This window comes from Pteropus medius, unplaced genomic scaffold, assembly GCF_902729225.1.
Source record: "Pteropus medius unplaced genomic scaffold, Ma_sr-lr_union100, whole genome shotgun sequence".
NCBI lineage: Eukaryota > Metazoa > Chordata > Mammalia > Chiroptera > Pteropodidae > Pteropus > Pteropus medius.
In genome coordinates, this window is record NW_024344253.1 from 10,925,697 (window position 1) to 10,940,363 (window position 14,667).

The 14,667-nt window shown below is 39.3% G+C and overlaps 1 protein-coding gene across 6 annotated transcripts in view; it reads left to right on the plus strand.

Annotated features, from left to right (window-relative positions):
- The first annotated feature begins 662 nt into the window (after positions 1–662).
- The window catches only part of REPS1 (RALBP1 associated Eps domain containing 1), a 71,999-nt gene continuing 57,994 nt past the window's right edge, over positions 663–14,667 (plus strand). For 3 of the 6 annotated variants that reach the window (XM_039869765.1, XM_039869769.1, XM_039869767.1), the window contains exon 1: positions 1,220–1,400. In XM_039869765.1, the coding sequence (XP_039725699.1) occupies positions 1,248–1,400 (153 nt within the window). In that variant the 5' untranslated portion in view covers positions 1,220–1,247. Of the gene's footprint in view, positions 1,401–14,667 lie in introns of all 6 variants that reach the window. The other 3 variants (XM_039869764.1, XM_039869768.1, XM_039869766.1) reach the window with 2 other exon arrangements.

Consider the following 14,667-nt stretch of genomic DNA (forward strand, 5'->3'; position numbering starts at 1 on the left):
GGCAGGAGCCCCTGTAGTCTGCCAAAGGCCTACACAAGTTCATAGAGTTGACGATATAAACTTATAGCACTAAGTTCCTGGTGACCGGAACGACCTTGTAGAAAGAAAACTTGCCAGTTTTTCCGCCTATTCAGCAAATTTTGTTTCTCAGGTAAACATGGCTTGGAACAAGAGTGGGAGTTAAGTCTCAGTGTTAGTGTGTCTATATGAGGAGAGTTCCCAAAGAGATTGGGTGTTCAAAGCCCTTCAGAGCACACAGAAATACTGAATTTATTTTCAGAAACATCTGACATCAAAAAGGTAAGAAGGGATATGACAATAACCTGAACAACGTTCCCTTTCAATCAAACGTTTATTCAACGCTTAGTGCCAGAAGCTTCGAAACAATCTAAACTGCAACCCGTATCTCTAAGTTCTCCTGGTCTTAATGAGCTGTACGCTCTTCCCCCCTGGTCTTGGCGTCCACTAGGATCCCAACTCCCGCAGCCGGGCGCGGCCGGGAGGTCGGCCCTCCGCAGCGGAGCTCCGGCCACCAGGGGGCGCTGCGGTCCCCCCTCTCCCGAGAGCGGCAGAGCCAGCCCGGTGGGTGTTTCTCTCTCTCTCTCTCTCCCTCTCGCGCTCTCTCCTCCCGGCCTCACATCCGGGTCTGGAGCGCGGCCGCCGCTGTCAGTGTCGGTGCGGGCGCGTCGGGGGCCGGGCCGGGGCGCAGTAAATGGCGGCGAAGGGAGGCGGAGCGGCGGCCGCGCTCAGCCCAATGCCCCCGAAACTTTAGACTCATAACCCCACAACTTTCTGGGAAGTGCTGCCGCTCCGGGCGTGAGCGGAAGGGGAAGCTGAGGCGGAGAGTCTAGAGGGAAGCGGCTGGGAGCCGGGGAGACTCGAACCCGCGGCGGGGGCGGTGGCGGAGTCCGCCTGTGCCTCGCGCCGCCGCGGCCCCCCGCCTCCTCCGCGCCCTCCCCGCGGCCGCCGAGCCGGAGTCGCGCGCCGCGCGGAGCCTGGGACTGCGCGGGGCCTCGCCAGCGGCGGCGCGCGGAGCCCAGCGGGTCCCCTTCCTCGCGACCTCCGGGCCCTGTTGCTCCGGCGCCCCCCGCGCGCGCGCGCGCGCGTGAGGCCGGGGCTGGGGCTCCTGGTGGCTTCAGGGGGCGAGGGGAAAGCCGGGCCGCACGCAGCCTCCGCTGTCCTGGGGTCGTGGGGCCGGGCCCCGGGTGTTGCATGCGGGGCGGGGCGCCCGTGAGCCGGCGGCGAAGATGGAAGGCTTAACGCTCAGCGATGCGGAGCAGAAATACTACTCGGATCTCTTCTCCTACTGCGACATCGAGAGCACCAAGAAGGTGGCGGCCAACGGGCGGGTGTTGGAGCTGTTCCGGGCCGCGCAGCTGCCCAACGACGTGGTCCTGCAGGTAACGCCGCCGTCCTCGCCTCCGGTCGCGTCCGAGGGTCTGCTGGCCACTGGGAGGTCTTTCCCCGGCCGCTCGGGCCTCCAGTTGCCCGCCTCCGGGGGGCGGGAAGTGGGCACCGTTTCCAGAAGGGCAGGTTCCCCCCGGCTCCACCGCCCTCGACCGGGGCCGCAGGTGCCCGGTCCGCCGTCCCTCGCGCCGCGGACGAGGGGGAGGGGGTCCCTCTTAGAGGACAAAAGTCATGCAAAGATACAGTGGGGGCTGGGGTCTGGTTTTTGTTTTTTGTTTTTTTAAATCTCTGAAGAGCCTAAGTTCTGTATCTCTCGGCTACTCCTCAGAATCTGTGATTTTCAACATTAAGAGAGCAACTTCAGGATCTTGGATTGTTAACATGTCTCTGAATCCTCTTCCTGGTATATACATAACTCTTTGGATCCTGCGAAGTCGTAAAGTTATCAGTATGCAAAGTGACAATTAACCAAGAGTCGCGATGAAGTGGGTTTTACAAATATAGGAACCAAAGCAGTTTTTTTTTAAGGAAGCTAAATTCTTAGGGCGATTAAAAAAGTTGAATTTCTAGTTAGTAGTTCGCAAGATCTGAAAAGAATTCGTAATTTATATAGAACGTGCGGCTGATGTAAACACAACAGTTTTTCGATTGGCATTCAATAACATTTGGTGAAACGTGTGGATTTGGGTTAGGAGATAAGTTTGGGCAGCTGGAAATCAGACATGTATATTTGTCTCAATCTGTAGCACTAGAGGAGCAAGCATAGTAAGTTTTAAGCTTTCTTTATCACATCTGTTTTTAAAATGGGCTTCCTAGAAGGTCTTATCCAATGTTTGTCGTGGGCATTAATATCACTGTTTAATGATGCTAGTAATAGTCTGTCTAAATAGCATATCAAAACAGGTTTTAAGCTTTCATCATTATGATGATTGAAACAGTTTCCAAATCGCCAAAACTTAAAGCCAAATGCATAGTTACGATGTACTACAGAAAGCACTGAATCTGGAGTTTTGGGGCCTGGGCCTTAGACCCAACTCTGTTAACTAACACTATGACTTTGGGCCAGGCACTTTCACTCTTCAAGCATAAATGTGCTCATCTATAGAATGAGTCAAGTTCTAACAAAAATTACGTGAAGCATAAAAATATTCACACAGGCCTCTATTTTAGAAGTTACTTGTGCAGCAACTATGACTAAGTTGAATGAGTTCTGTCTTTTTGCATACTCTTGTATGTTTTATATTGCTTTTTAAAAATCTTGGGAGGAAAGTTGGGTGTCTCACATACCAACAGCTAGGAGTCTCCAATTCATGCTGCTGAGCAGGGACAAGGATTTTAGACTTTGCTGGTCACTTAGACTCTGTGTTGCATATTGTTTTTACAATCCTTAGCTCAGGGGCCTACAAAACAGGGCCTGGAGTTGCTGACCTTGCTAAAGAATGGTGGTGGCAGTGTGGGGTACTATACTTTCCTTAAATGGCTTTGGTCTGGTCGGAACACGGTCTTTCTGTACAGATAACAAAACATACCTTCAAGTCATTTAGGAACTAAACTTAAGGAGAAGCCTCCCATGTTTCATTTTGGTTTATGTCTTTTGGGGAGAGGGGCTCAAATAAACTGACTTTCATTTTTTAAGGTGTGCAAAGACTTTAGGACTTTAAATGTATTATTTAGAGTAGACAAATTAACATTAATTAACCTTCGCTTGAAAAATGTTCAGTCCAAGTTATTTCCATGTTTTGCTCAATTAACATTCAAAAATAAATTTATCTTTTTTTTAGAAAGGCAGAGCTTAAATAGCATAAATATTCAGAATTCAGCTACAAGTTGGGAAGCTGTAGGAACTCCCTGAAGCAGAACTCTTACAGTTATATAGTATAAATAGCATTCTGGGTAACTTGAAAGCAATTTTCTTAAAAATTGGCCTAACATATAAAATGTGAAACAGAAGAGAAGTGTGGACTTAATTTGTTGAAGGGAGTTTGCGATTGTCTGAAAACATGGCCTTTTCTTGCTTTCTAAGTGGGAATCCTTTGAGGAAACTCATGTAATGTTGAGTTATCTACTTAGCACTGGTCTAGGTATTACAGGGCATAGAAAGAGGAGTAAGAAGCTCTCAGGGACCTTGTAAACTACAGGAATACAATTGTGTAACATAAAACAGAATGTGAATGCTATAGGAGAGATATGAAGGAGATATGATCAGGAAAGTCTTCTTGAATTAATTCAGATGAACTTTAAAATTGTGTGAAGGGATGAAGTGGGATGAAGAGGACTTCCAGGCAGAGAAAAAACATGACCAAAGGTGGAAAGTGTAGTTTTTTCAAGGACCAGCAGATGATCAGGTTTTACTGAAAGTAGAGTATGTTTTCGAGATAACAACATGGAGTTAGAGACCATATTAGCTAAAGAACAGGTGGGAGATTTCATATTTCAGTAGACAATTGGAGACCCATTGATAGTTTTTGACTTATGAATGAGGAAGAGAGTAGAGGCTGTGGTCTGGAATGGATGCCAGGTAGTGGGCACCCAAACTAGGTTGACAGGAGTGGAATAGAAGAGAGGCAGGACGAATGGGTCTGTGTTATTGAAGGGCTGCTGGGTAGCCACTCTATGAGGTGCTTTGTGGGATAATGTTCCATTGAGGCCAGATTATCAAGGCTGGATGGAGAGCTTTGAACTAATTATGATGATAACAGGGAGTTGTAGATATAAGAAAAATGACTCATAAAAGTTGTGCTTTAGGAAGCCTTTACGAGATGGGTGGGAACACGAGTTAGAGGGAAGAAACTGGAGACGAATTTGAGGACTGATTCTCTAAGTAGATTTTTGAAGTGGTGAGGAACTTCTGCAGTGATACTCAGATGAGGGAAGAGGCAATGAGGAGGGCGATTATGTTGTCCCCTAGGGGGCATTTGGTATTGTCTGAAGACATTTTTGTTTGTCATAACTGGGGAGAGGGAGCAGTTCTGATTTCTGGTGGATAAAGGTGAGAGATGCTGCTAAACATTCCACAATGCACAAGACAACCCCCACAACAGGAACCATCTAGCGCAAAATGTCAGTAGTGTGGAGATTGAGAAATCCTAACCTGAACTCTGGTGGTGGCAGAGAGACAGAAAATGAGACCAGAGATACAGTAGAGATTATGAAAGTAGACTTGATGGGCCTTGATGGGTTACCTGGTAATATTTAGATGAGAGGAGAATAGGACAAGGATTGTTCTCTGTTGGACCCTACTCACAATTTAAAAAGGGGCGGGAAGAAGACCTGATTTTTAAAGAGATAATGATGTGTTTGATTTCAGGCATTTTGAGATAGCAATGCAAATGACCAGGAGTTAGTTGGAAACAGGTGGAGATTTGTCTGTCCTGAACAGTGAGGTTCAGGTGTTTGGGGTCTCCTCACCTAAGACAGCTTCTCACACAGTGGGTGTGCATATACACATCAGGGTTTTGATTGATGTAGTTTTCGGCATTTGTTAATAAAAGTCATGAGAAGGCTGAGAATGAGTATAGAGAACAAAAAACAGGGTTCAGCACTGAAGGAGGAAGGAGCTGGCATTTATTGAGTGCCTATTATGTTCCTTTTATTGGGCAAATAATTTTCGTGCAAGAATTCATTTGATCCTTGCAACAACTCTGTGAAGTAGATATCGTTATTGTTTATTAACTAGGAACTTGATAGGCAGAGAAATAACTTGTTAGAGTCTCTCTTACCATTATTCCTTGCCACCTCTCAGCTCTTCCTTTCACAGTTCATGTGATTGTTTTGCCCATAGTTCTTATGAAGAGTCGATATTTAAATTATTTGATTTTGAGTTAAATATGGATTTTCTCCTTCACATAGTAAGTACTTTAATGTATGATAATGTCTTGAAATAGCCACTTAAGAGAAATAGGAAGATTCTTGTAGTTGGTATCCTGGGCACATAGACACACAATTTTACATTATCACAACTGTCAAACATCTTAAGGGATGGTCATTACACTTCTTTTAGAATAGAGTAAAATCTGTTCTGAGTTTAAGCGTTTGTTTTTGGAGACAGTACGTCAGTAGACAAAGCGAATAGCTAAAGCTTTATAGAATTATGCTCCACACCAGAAAGGAGCAGGACTGGGGGGAGAAAAATCTGGCTCTTAGGATTTAATCGTGAGGAATTTTGCTGTCTGCTGAGCAAGAAAATATTCAGTGACTTGAAAATCACTTTTTCCAGAAGTAGTTTATTTTTTAAAGATTAGGGAAGATATGCTATTTATCAGACTAATATGTTTTCTTAGTTTTTACTTAAAACCTCTATTTTGGGAAATGTTTTAAAACTTCATGTAGACTTTGAATGCATAATTTCATAAAAGGTTCTAGTACTAACTTCTTTTATTGAGGGTTATCAGCAATGAACCCTATTAATGAGATTGAAAAATCTTTTGTATCGTTTGTGTTGAGCAATATCTTGGTAGAAAATTTGAATAACACATTAATTTAAAGGGGGGAAAGTGACAATGAAACATAAATCATTTTCTTTCTCTTAAAATTTGTTCAATTATAACAACTATTCTCTAGTGATAGGATTAAAATAGAGAAATAGCTTCATTTATGCTTTGAAAGTTTTAAACTTAATACAAATAAATTTCAGGTTTATTATTCTGGAGTAGTGATTTTTTGCATTTGTAATTTCTGAACCACTAACATAATTATAAGAAGCTACAAAAATAATTTTGCCTTAATAAGGCACTTTCCTATACACAGTTGAAAAGCACAGTTTATGAAAAAAGTCACACTTAATGGCTTTCTGTAGTGTCATATTTACTTTAAAAATTTCTCTTTCCTATATCATACTGTGCTAATCTATCTTGCCTTTTTTTTTCTTTTAAACAAAACAAAAACAAAAAAAGAAAACATCGTCCCACAGTTTGAGAGTCTTAGTATTTTGGGAATTCACGCTAAGCATTTTGATGGAACTGTAAAAGAGCGTAAGTGGTTGGTATAACGAGCACTAAATACGGGAGGCAAGTTCAGTCCTGCCTTTCTTTAGCTAGCTTTGTGACCTTGAAAAGATCACTTAACGTTTAGGTGTCCTTAGCATATGAAGTGATTGGATTGGGTTTTTCAGACAAGAGTGTCATAGTACAGGGATGGCTACTCTGTCCAAACACAGTCTTAAGAAAAGTAGCACACGGACTTGAAATTGGTTGCTTCCTTACTTTGACACTGGAATTGATTTCTTTTACATTCTTTGGGAGATCTGAAGAGGAGATCTCAGCCTAGAATGCTGAATGGACTATACAAGAGGGAACTTATAAAACACGTTTAAAGTCCATTTTGCTTCTTTAAGGTAGATATCTGGCCAGTGAGAATTTGAAATGGGTGATAAGACTTGGCATTTCTGATGTTTTCCCTCATGTATTTCATTTTCTGTAGTCTTTCCTATGATAGATGTATCTTCACTCATGTTTTCTCTCCTTTACCTCTGTGTAAGGAATTTATGTCTGATGGGTTGCATGCATATAGGCATAACATAAAAAAGGATGTAATAAGTTTGGCTCAGAAATATTTTTAAAGTTTAATGCCATATATCACATTTCATTGGGATTTGATAAACTATAGGACTTAGGCTTTAAAAAAATGTACATCTCTTCTCCATTCGATTTCAAGAGTTGACTATATATTGAATTTGAGTCTGTCTTGTTAAATGGTGGAGCCAGAATTTATTAGATCGTGTATCTCCTCCTAACCTCTTTTGGGTTGTGGATTCCTTTGAGGTTCTGACACACGTATTGGACGTCTGCTTAGAAGACATAGTTATACAAAATTTTGCATATAATTTGAGGTTGCGAGCCTTTCTTCAATCTAGTCAAGCTCATCCGTGGACCTCTACATTAAGAAAATTTTAAGGGAGAGCAGGCATACCTGTGAAATGCTGAATGAACATGTCTTTTTTAAATCAGTTTTGTATATTTTCAATAAATACTTCTTCATGGTTACTATTTATATTGAGGGTGTATATGTAGTGGTGAAAAATCAGAAATCTTCCCTGCCTTCAGGAATTATAACTTGTGCTAATGTAAAAAAAGGAAAAGAACTGTGTGCGGTTAATAGAGAATTGTGAGAGACTTATGAGGACCTACTTAGGCGTAATGGAAGGCCTATCTGAGGAGATACGGACAAAGGATAAGAGAGAGAGAATGAGATATTTTACAGAGAGGGTACAGCGGGTGAAGGGCCTGACGCTGTGAAGAGCTTAATGTTTTTGAGGAAATGAAAAGGTGGAGTATGTGCAAGAGGGGAGAATGAAAGAGACCACATATTGTAGTGCTTTGTACACAACGTAAGGAGTTTTGATTTTAAAATACTAAAAGTTTTTGTTCAGGGGGCAGCATCATCTGAACTATATATTTTAAAGATTATCCTGCCCTATAGAGAAGAGAATACTGGGGCAAGTGGAAATAGATTGGCTAGTATATATACAGTAGTTAAGGTAGGAGACAGTGGCTTACATTAATGAGGGCAGTGGGATGGAGAGGAGTGGACATATTTAAGATATTTTTAGGTGGTAGAAATAGGAGGACATGATAATGGGTTGGATATGAACATATGGGAGAGGCAGGAACTTAAGGATATTGCTGGAAGTTGCCATTATTGGATGGTTGGGAGGGAATGTGTTTTTTGAGGGGTTTTTTTTTTGTTTTGGTTGGTGGAGGGATAATGGTGAATTCAGGGGTTTCTTTTTGTCAGTCTTGAATTCTGAGAAGCCTGTGAGATTGTCAAGTAGCCATCTACCAGAGAGGATCAATGACTCTGAAGGAACTCAGAGATATTTGGCTTGGAGATATCAATTTGAAGATTATCAGTGTATTAGTGATATTTAAAACTATGAAAATAGGTGAAATCTCTGAGGAAGAGATTATAGAGAGTAAAGAAGAATTGGCTAGAAGTAGAAGCCTGAGGAATGCTGCACATTTCTAAGTTGAAGGAAGAAGGCTAAGAGGGACAGCCAGAGTGGTTATAGAGAAATTGGAATGTATATTAGATCATGTCATGGATGCCTGGTAATGCAACTATTTCAAGAAAAAGATAGTTAACTCTGTTGAGTTTGGCTGAGAGATTGAAAAGATGTGGGCAGAAATATGGCCACTGGATTTGGCAACCTAGAGGTCATCAGTAACTTTGGTGAGCCACTTTCATGGACTGGTAGTGATGGAAGCCAGATTTAAGTGACTTGATGGATACCTGCTGGCCGAGGACTAGAAATAGGGTAAATAGATAGCCTTTAAAGAAGTTTGCCTGTTAGAGGAAACAATATAGGTTAGAAGCTAGAGGTGTATGAAGGTATAAAGGAAGTCTTTGTTTTTGAAGTATAAGAAATAACTGCAGCATGATTTTAGTTGTTAGGATTCAAAAGGGAAGGAAGACAGATGAGAAGTCCTTGAGAAAACAAGGTCAGGATCATGACTGCACAGAGAGTATTTTGATAGGAAATAGATCACCCTCAATTTTAAAAGGAGGGAAGAAGGAAGAACATAAATATAGAATCAAGTAGGTATATAAATTTGATGGAGGGAAATTAGGATATTCTAGTCTAATGGCATCTACTTTTTCTACAAACTGAGGCAAGATTAATTAGTAGTGAGTAACAATCTGAACGTGAAAGTAAGAAATCTATTCACAGTGGCATCTAAAGGAATAAAATATTTAGGAAAAAATTAACAAAAGAAGTACCAAGATGTTTATACTACAAAATATTGAGAAAAATTAAAGAAGAGTTAAACAAATGGAGAGACAGTCCGTATTAGATTGGAAGATTGAATGCTGTTAAAATGGCAGTTCTTCCCAACTTGATCTGTAGATTCAACAAAATCCCTGTCAATATCCCAGTACACTTTTTTTTTGTAAAAATTGTCAAGCTGATCCTAAAATTTATAAGGAAATGCTAAGGACCTAGAATAGCCAAAAAATTTTTGAAAGCAACTGTAGTCTAAAATTAAGAGCATATGGTTGGCATAAACATGTAGATTAATGGAACAGAATTGCAAATACAGAAGTGAACCCTTGTATGTATGATCACTCGTACAAGGACAGTTCAACAGGGAAGGATAGTCTTTTCAACAGACGGTGCTGGGACAATTAGATATCTTTCTGTATGTTTTAAAAAATGGACTTAGATATATTGTATAAATGTCATCCTATACACAAAAAATTATCTCAAAGTAGATACAGACTTAATTATAAAATCTGAAATATAAAAATTCTAGGTGATAACATAAGGAAAATCTTTGTGACCTATGTTAGGCAGAATTCTTAAATATGACAGAAAAGCATGAATTGTAAAAGAAAAAACTGATAAATTGGATTTCCTTAAAATTTTTTTAAAAGTTTTACACTTCCAAGGATATTTAAGAAAGTAAAAAGATAAGCTGCAGACAGGCAGAAAATATTTGCATATTAAAACTATGGTAAAAGTCTTTAGACTATATAAAGAAATCTTAACTCAATTATAAAAATAATTACTTAAAATATGGACAAAAGACTTTAATAGATATTTTACCAAAAGAATGAATGGCCAGTAAGCATATGAAAAGATGTTCAACATCATTCATCATTAAGGAGGTGAAAATTAAACTACAGTGATGTGCTATCAAACACTCATCTCAATGGCAGTAATTAAAAAGACTGACAAGGTAATAGTATTGGTATTGTGGAGAAACTAGAATCCTTATACGTTGCTCTTGGAAATGTAAATGGTATGGGCATTTTGGAAAACAGTTTGGCTATTAAAAAGTTAAATATATGCTTACCATATGAACCAGCAATTCCACTCGTGGAAAGCTACCCAAGAGAAATGAAAACATGTGCATATGAAGTATGAATGTCTGTTAGCAGCATTATTCACCATAGTCAGAAATTGAAAAACAGTCCAAATATCCATCAAATGGTGAATGGATAAGTGTGGTATATCCACAGAATGGAATACTGTTTTGTAACAAGTAGGAACAATTACTGATAAATGCTACAATAAAGATGAATGTCAAAAACATAAGTAACAGAAGCCAGACACAAAAGAGTATGTACAGATTGTATGGTTGTTCTCATGAGGAGTTTCTTTTCTATATTGAGATATTTGCAAACTAACTCATTTTTTTCTAGTCCTTTGGTTTTCTTCATAATTTTTATCTCAGATTAAATTTTGTCTAAATAATCTGAATCATCAAGAAACATCTCTATAAGATTGTATTGTCTTTCATGGAATTAGAAAGGTATTTGAAACAATAATTTAAAAACTATAAAAAACTACCACTCATGTTTTATTTTGTTTTCATTTGACATCCTACTTCTTCCTTGAACTATTCCGTAATCATCTTAACCAGATAACCCTTCTGTAATCTTCCCACACTGTTCCGCATGTTTGCACTTATATACAACTGTACTTTTAGACATATGTGTATATTTTCCTTGATAGATGGCAAGCAACTTGAAGTCAAGCGTTAGCTTATCTTTCTTTGTTTATCTCATGTTAGTCTGTTCATGATAGGCACCCCAAACATCGGACTGGTTGATTGGTACTTTAGGGCTTCACTTCTCATCAGTACATTGATGAGTCCTAGCCTAACCTCTTCATTTTTATACCACTTATAAAATTCAAAATGCCAATGAATGAGCCTTTTTGAACAATGATGGAACCTCTGAGACCAGATCTTCCTGTTAGACTATTAATATATTGGCTAATACTTTTGAAGTTGTTGAGTTAACTGTAGTAAGATACAGTGAGCATTCATTTTAATAACTTTAAAAAAGATTTTTATTAAAGTATAACTTAACATACAATATTGTATTAGTTTCAGTGTAGATCATAGTTATTCTTCATTTGTATACCTAAAGAATTGATCACCATGATAAGTCCAGCAACCATCTGACACCTTGTAGTGCTATCACAATAATATTGACTATATTCCCTGTGCTGCACACCACATCCCTATGACTTACTGGAAGTTTGAACTTCTTATTCCCCTTCACCTTTCCCCGCCTTTTTTCTTTTGCTTACTGGAAGTTTGAACTTCTTATTCCCTTTCACCTTTCCCTGCCTTTTTGCTTTTTCAGTTACGATTGACATTCAATATTATGTTAGTTTCAGGTGTACAGCATAGCAGTTAGACATTTATAAAATTTACACAGTGATCCCCCTGACTAGCGTAGTTGGCACTATACATAGTTATTGCCACATTTTTGACTATATTCTCTGTGCTATACTTTACATCCCCATGACTATTTTGTAATTACCAATTTGTGCATCGTAATCCTTTCACCTTTTCCACCTCACTTCCTGGCAAACCCCCTCCTGTATAGCAACCATCAGCTTGTTCCCTGTACCTATGAGTCTGTTTCTATTTTGCTTGTTTGTTCTGTTCTTTAGATTCTACATTTAAGTGAGACCTCTGACTTATTTCACTTAGGATAATACCTTTGAGGTCCATTCATGTTGTTGCAAATGGTAAGATTTCATTTTTTTTTTTTTATGGTCGAGTAATATTCCATTGTATTCATGTACCACAATTTCTTTAGCCAGTCATCTATTGATAGGCACTTAGGTTGCCTATCCATATTTTGGCTATCGCAAATAATGCTGCAATGAACATAGGGGTGCGTATATCTTTTTGAATTAATATTGGATTTCTTTGGAATAAATACCCAGAAGTGGAATTGCTGAGTCATATGGTAGTTCTATTTTTAATTTTTTTGAGGAACCACCATGCTGTTTTCCATAGTGACTGCACCAATTTACAATCCCACCAACCATGCACAAAGCTTCCCTTTCTCTATTTCCTCACCAACACTTGTTTGTTAATTTTTGTTTAGTGTACTGTACCTCAAGGCTGCTCTCTTAATTTTTTAAAGATATCATAGTTCACTTTAGTAGCGAACATGAGTTTTTCTGCCCTTCAGAAGTATAATTTCCAATTCTTGCACTTGAAAGGGAACAAGTAGTGATGGACAAGTAATTTAAATAAAGAAATGAGTCAGCAGTTTCTAATTTAATTTAGTTGACTCTTCTGGAGAGAAAACATACCATTCTCTTAAAATCCATGGCAATAGGGAAAGCATATCAAATATGAATAGTCATTCCTACCTGGCCTTAAGTTATCTACCAACTCACTCCCACATCTCACAGTCTTGTTTCTGATTTTTCTTGTAACATGTACTTTGTGTTCCAACCCAGCAAATCTGCTTTCTGTTTCTCACAGTTACTTGCTCTTTATCAGTTTCTTTTCATCATGTTACTTTCTTCATCTGCAATACCCTTTCCCAAATTGCAGGCTTCCATCCTCCCCTTTTTCAAAATGTTACTTCGTTTCTGTAGGCTTTGGGAATCTAATTTGAACAACTTCACCCTCCCTCGGAGATTTTCATTTGCCCATCCTTTTGTATGTATTTTGCTTTTTGTTCATTTATGTTGTTGCTTAACTGCTTTTCCAGTATATTTACATCCCAAGAATATTGTAAGCAAACTGAATAAAATTCAGGTTTGTTTTATTACCTCATAGTGCCTAGAGGAGCAAAAGCACATAGTAGATGTTTTAGTAAATATAGCCAACTTTTTAGGGCAAGCCACTTGCTCAGCCCTCGATTGCTCTGCATTCACAGAAGTGATTGGAATGATGAATTAAAGCAATTCTGGGCTCCTCACCCAGGGAAGTAAAAAGTGCGGATGGCAAAACTTGCAACCTTGGATGTTCCACTGCTAGCACTAAGGGTACTCTGTCCCCACCCCAATCAACATTCTGGGCATGGAAAGAGAAGGAGGAGGCAAGAACAGGAACAAATAGCTCAGAATTCTCTGAGCTCTGACTTTGCTGCTTTGTTGACCGACTTTGTCAGTTTTCCCTCCTCCTCTTTCAGAACCTTCTTTCCCCCAACTGTAGAAATAAATTATGGTAGAATCTGGATATCTTGGCAGAATGTATTCTTTTATAAAATGTAATAAAGCACAACTTCTATCGAGTTCCGGTGTACATGGTTGAAGGTGAAAGATCACAAATCCATGTAGAGATGAAGGTGCTGGGCACATTAACGTGCTATGTCACACAGGGCTAACACATTCCCTAGAACAGGTCATTGAGTATTGTGCCACGTCAAAATTACAGATTATACTACTTGTCATGGTCCATAAAACTCTCCAGGAATAGTAAAAACTGCAGATGTGAAACTTTTGAAATGTAAGGACCTGCTATATTCTGTCCCTGCCTTAGAAAAGCTAAAGATTTAATAATCAGGGAGAGTGGAGTTTATGGTTAGATTTTCTATTACTACCCGCAGTTTTGAACCCCTCGAGATAGAAATCTTTTTACTTCCCTAATCTCATTAACACGGATTCCTCCTAAGACTTGATTCTGGAGTGAATCCAAACTTAGTATTTGTCACTTGCACTAACAAATGGCAAAAACAGAATTGTCATAGTTACTAATTGTATTGTATCGTGGTTATTTTCTGCAGTGTTCCTTTTTGCTTTCTATGTTATTCATTTGACCCTGCACACCCATTTGCTGTCCTTCTATTTCTCTTCTTTTTACTGCCAAATAACAAATGACCCATACATATTTCTTCTCTACTGCCTATACCCTGCCTACTCCTTAAGCACCAGTAATCTAACTTTTTTACTCCCCTACCTCGCTTTTTAAAGATATTGTTAAAGTTCACTTTTATCCTAGTCAGCATATCCAGTAACCTTTTCTTAGGTTTTTGTTTTACCACCTTCCTTGCAATTGACACTGAATTACTTCCTGCTGGATATTATCTCTTTTTGTTCACCATGATAGTAAATTATTATGTTATTATATATCTTTAGCATCTGTCTTCTCACTGTCTCTTTCTCTTGTTTATAGTCAGCTTTAATTTCTCCTTTTTATCCAGCCTACAGAGTCCTTCAGATTTCATTTTTTGTGAAAAGTCTCAGCTAATCATCCTTTTCTGTCCTTTGAATTACTCATCCAAGCTCTGACCACCTTGTTGCTAAACTAGCTTAAATCTTAGCTAGCTTTTCTGTAATTGCTAAAGAACTGGTAAGCAAATTTCTAAAACTTGATGCGACACTCCAGAAATGCTCAGTAAAGATTAATTTGGCATTTAGAACCCTTACCATCGAGCTTTGTCCAGTTTACTGCCTAGTCATCACTACAATCTCTGCTTTGACTTGCTCCCATCCACCCTCCCCCCCATTTATGCCTATCTTGTTTTTCCTTACCAGAAACCATCCCATTTTTTTAGAGTCCA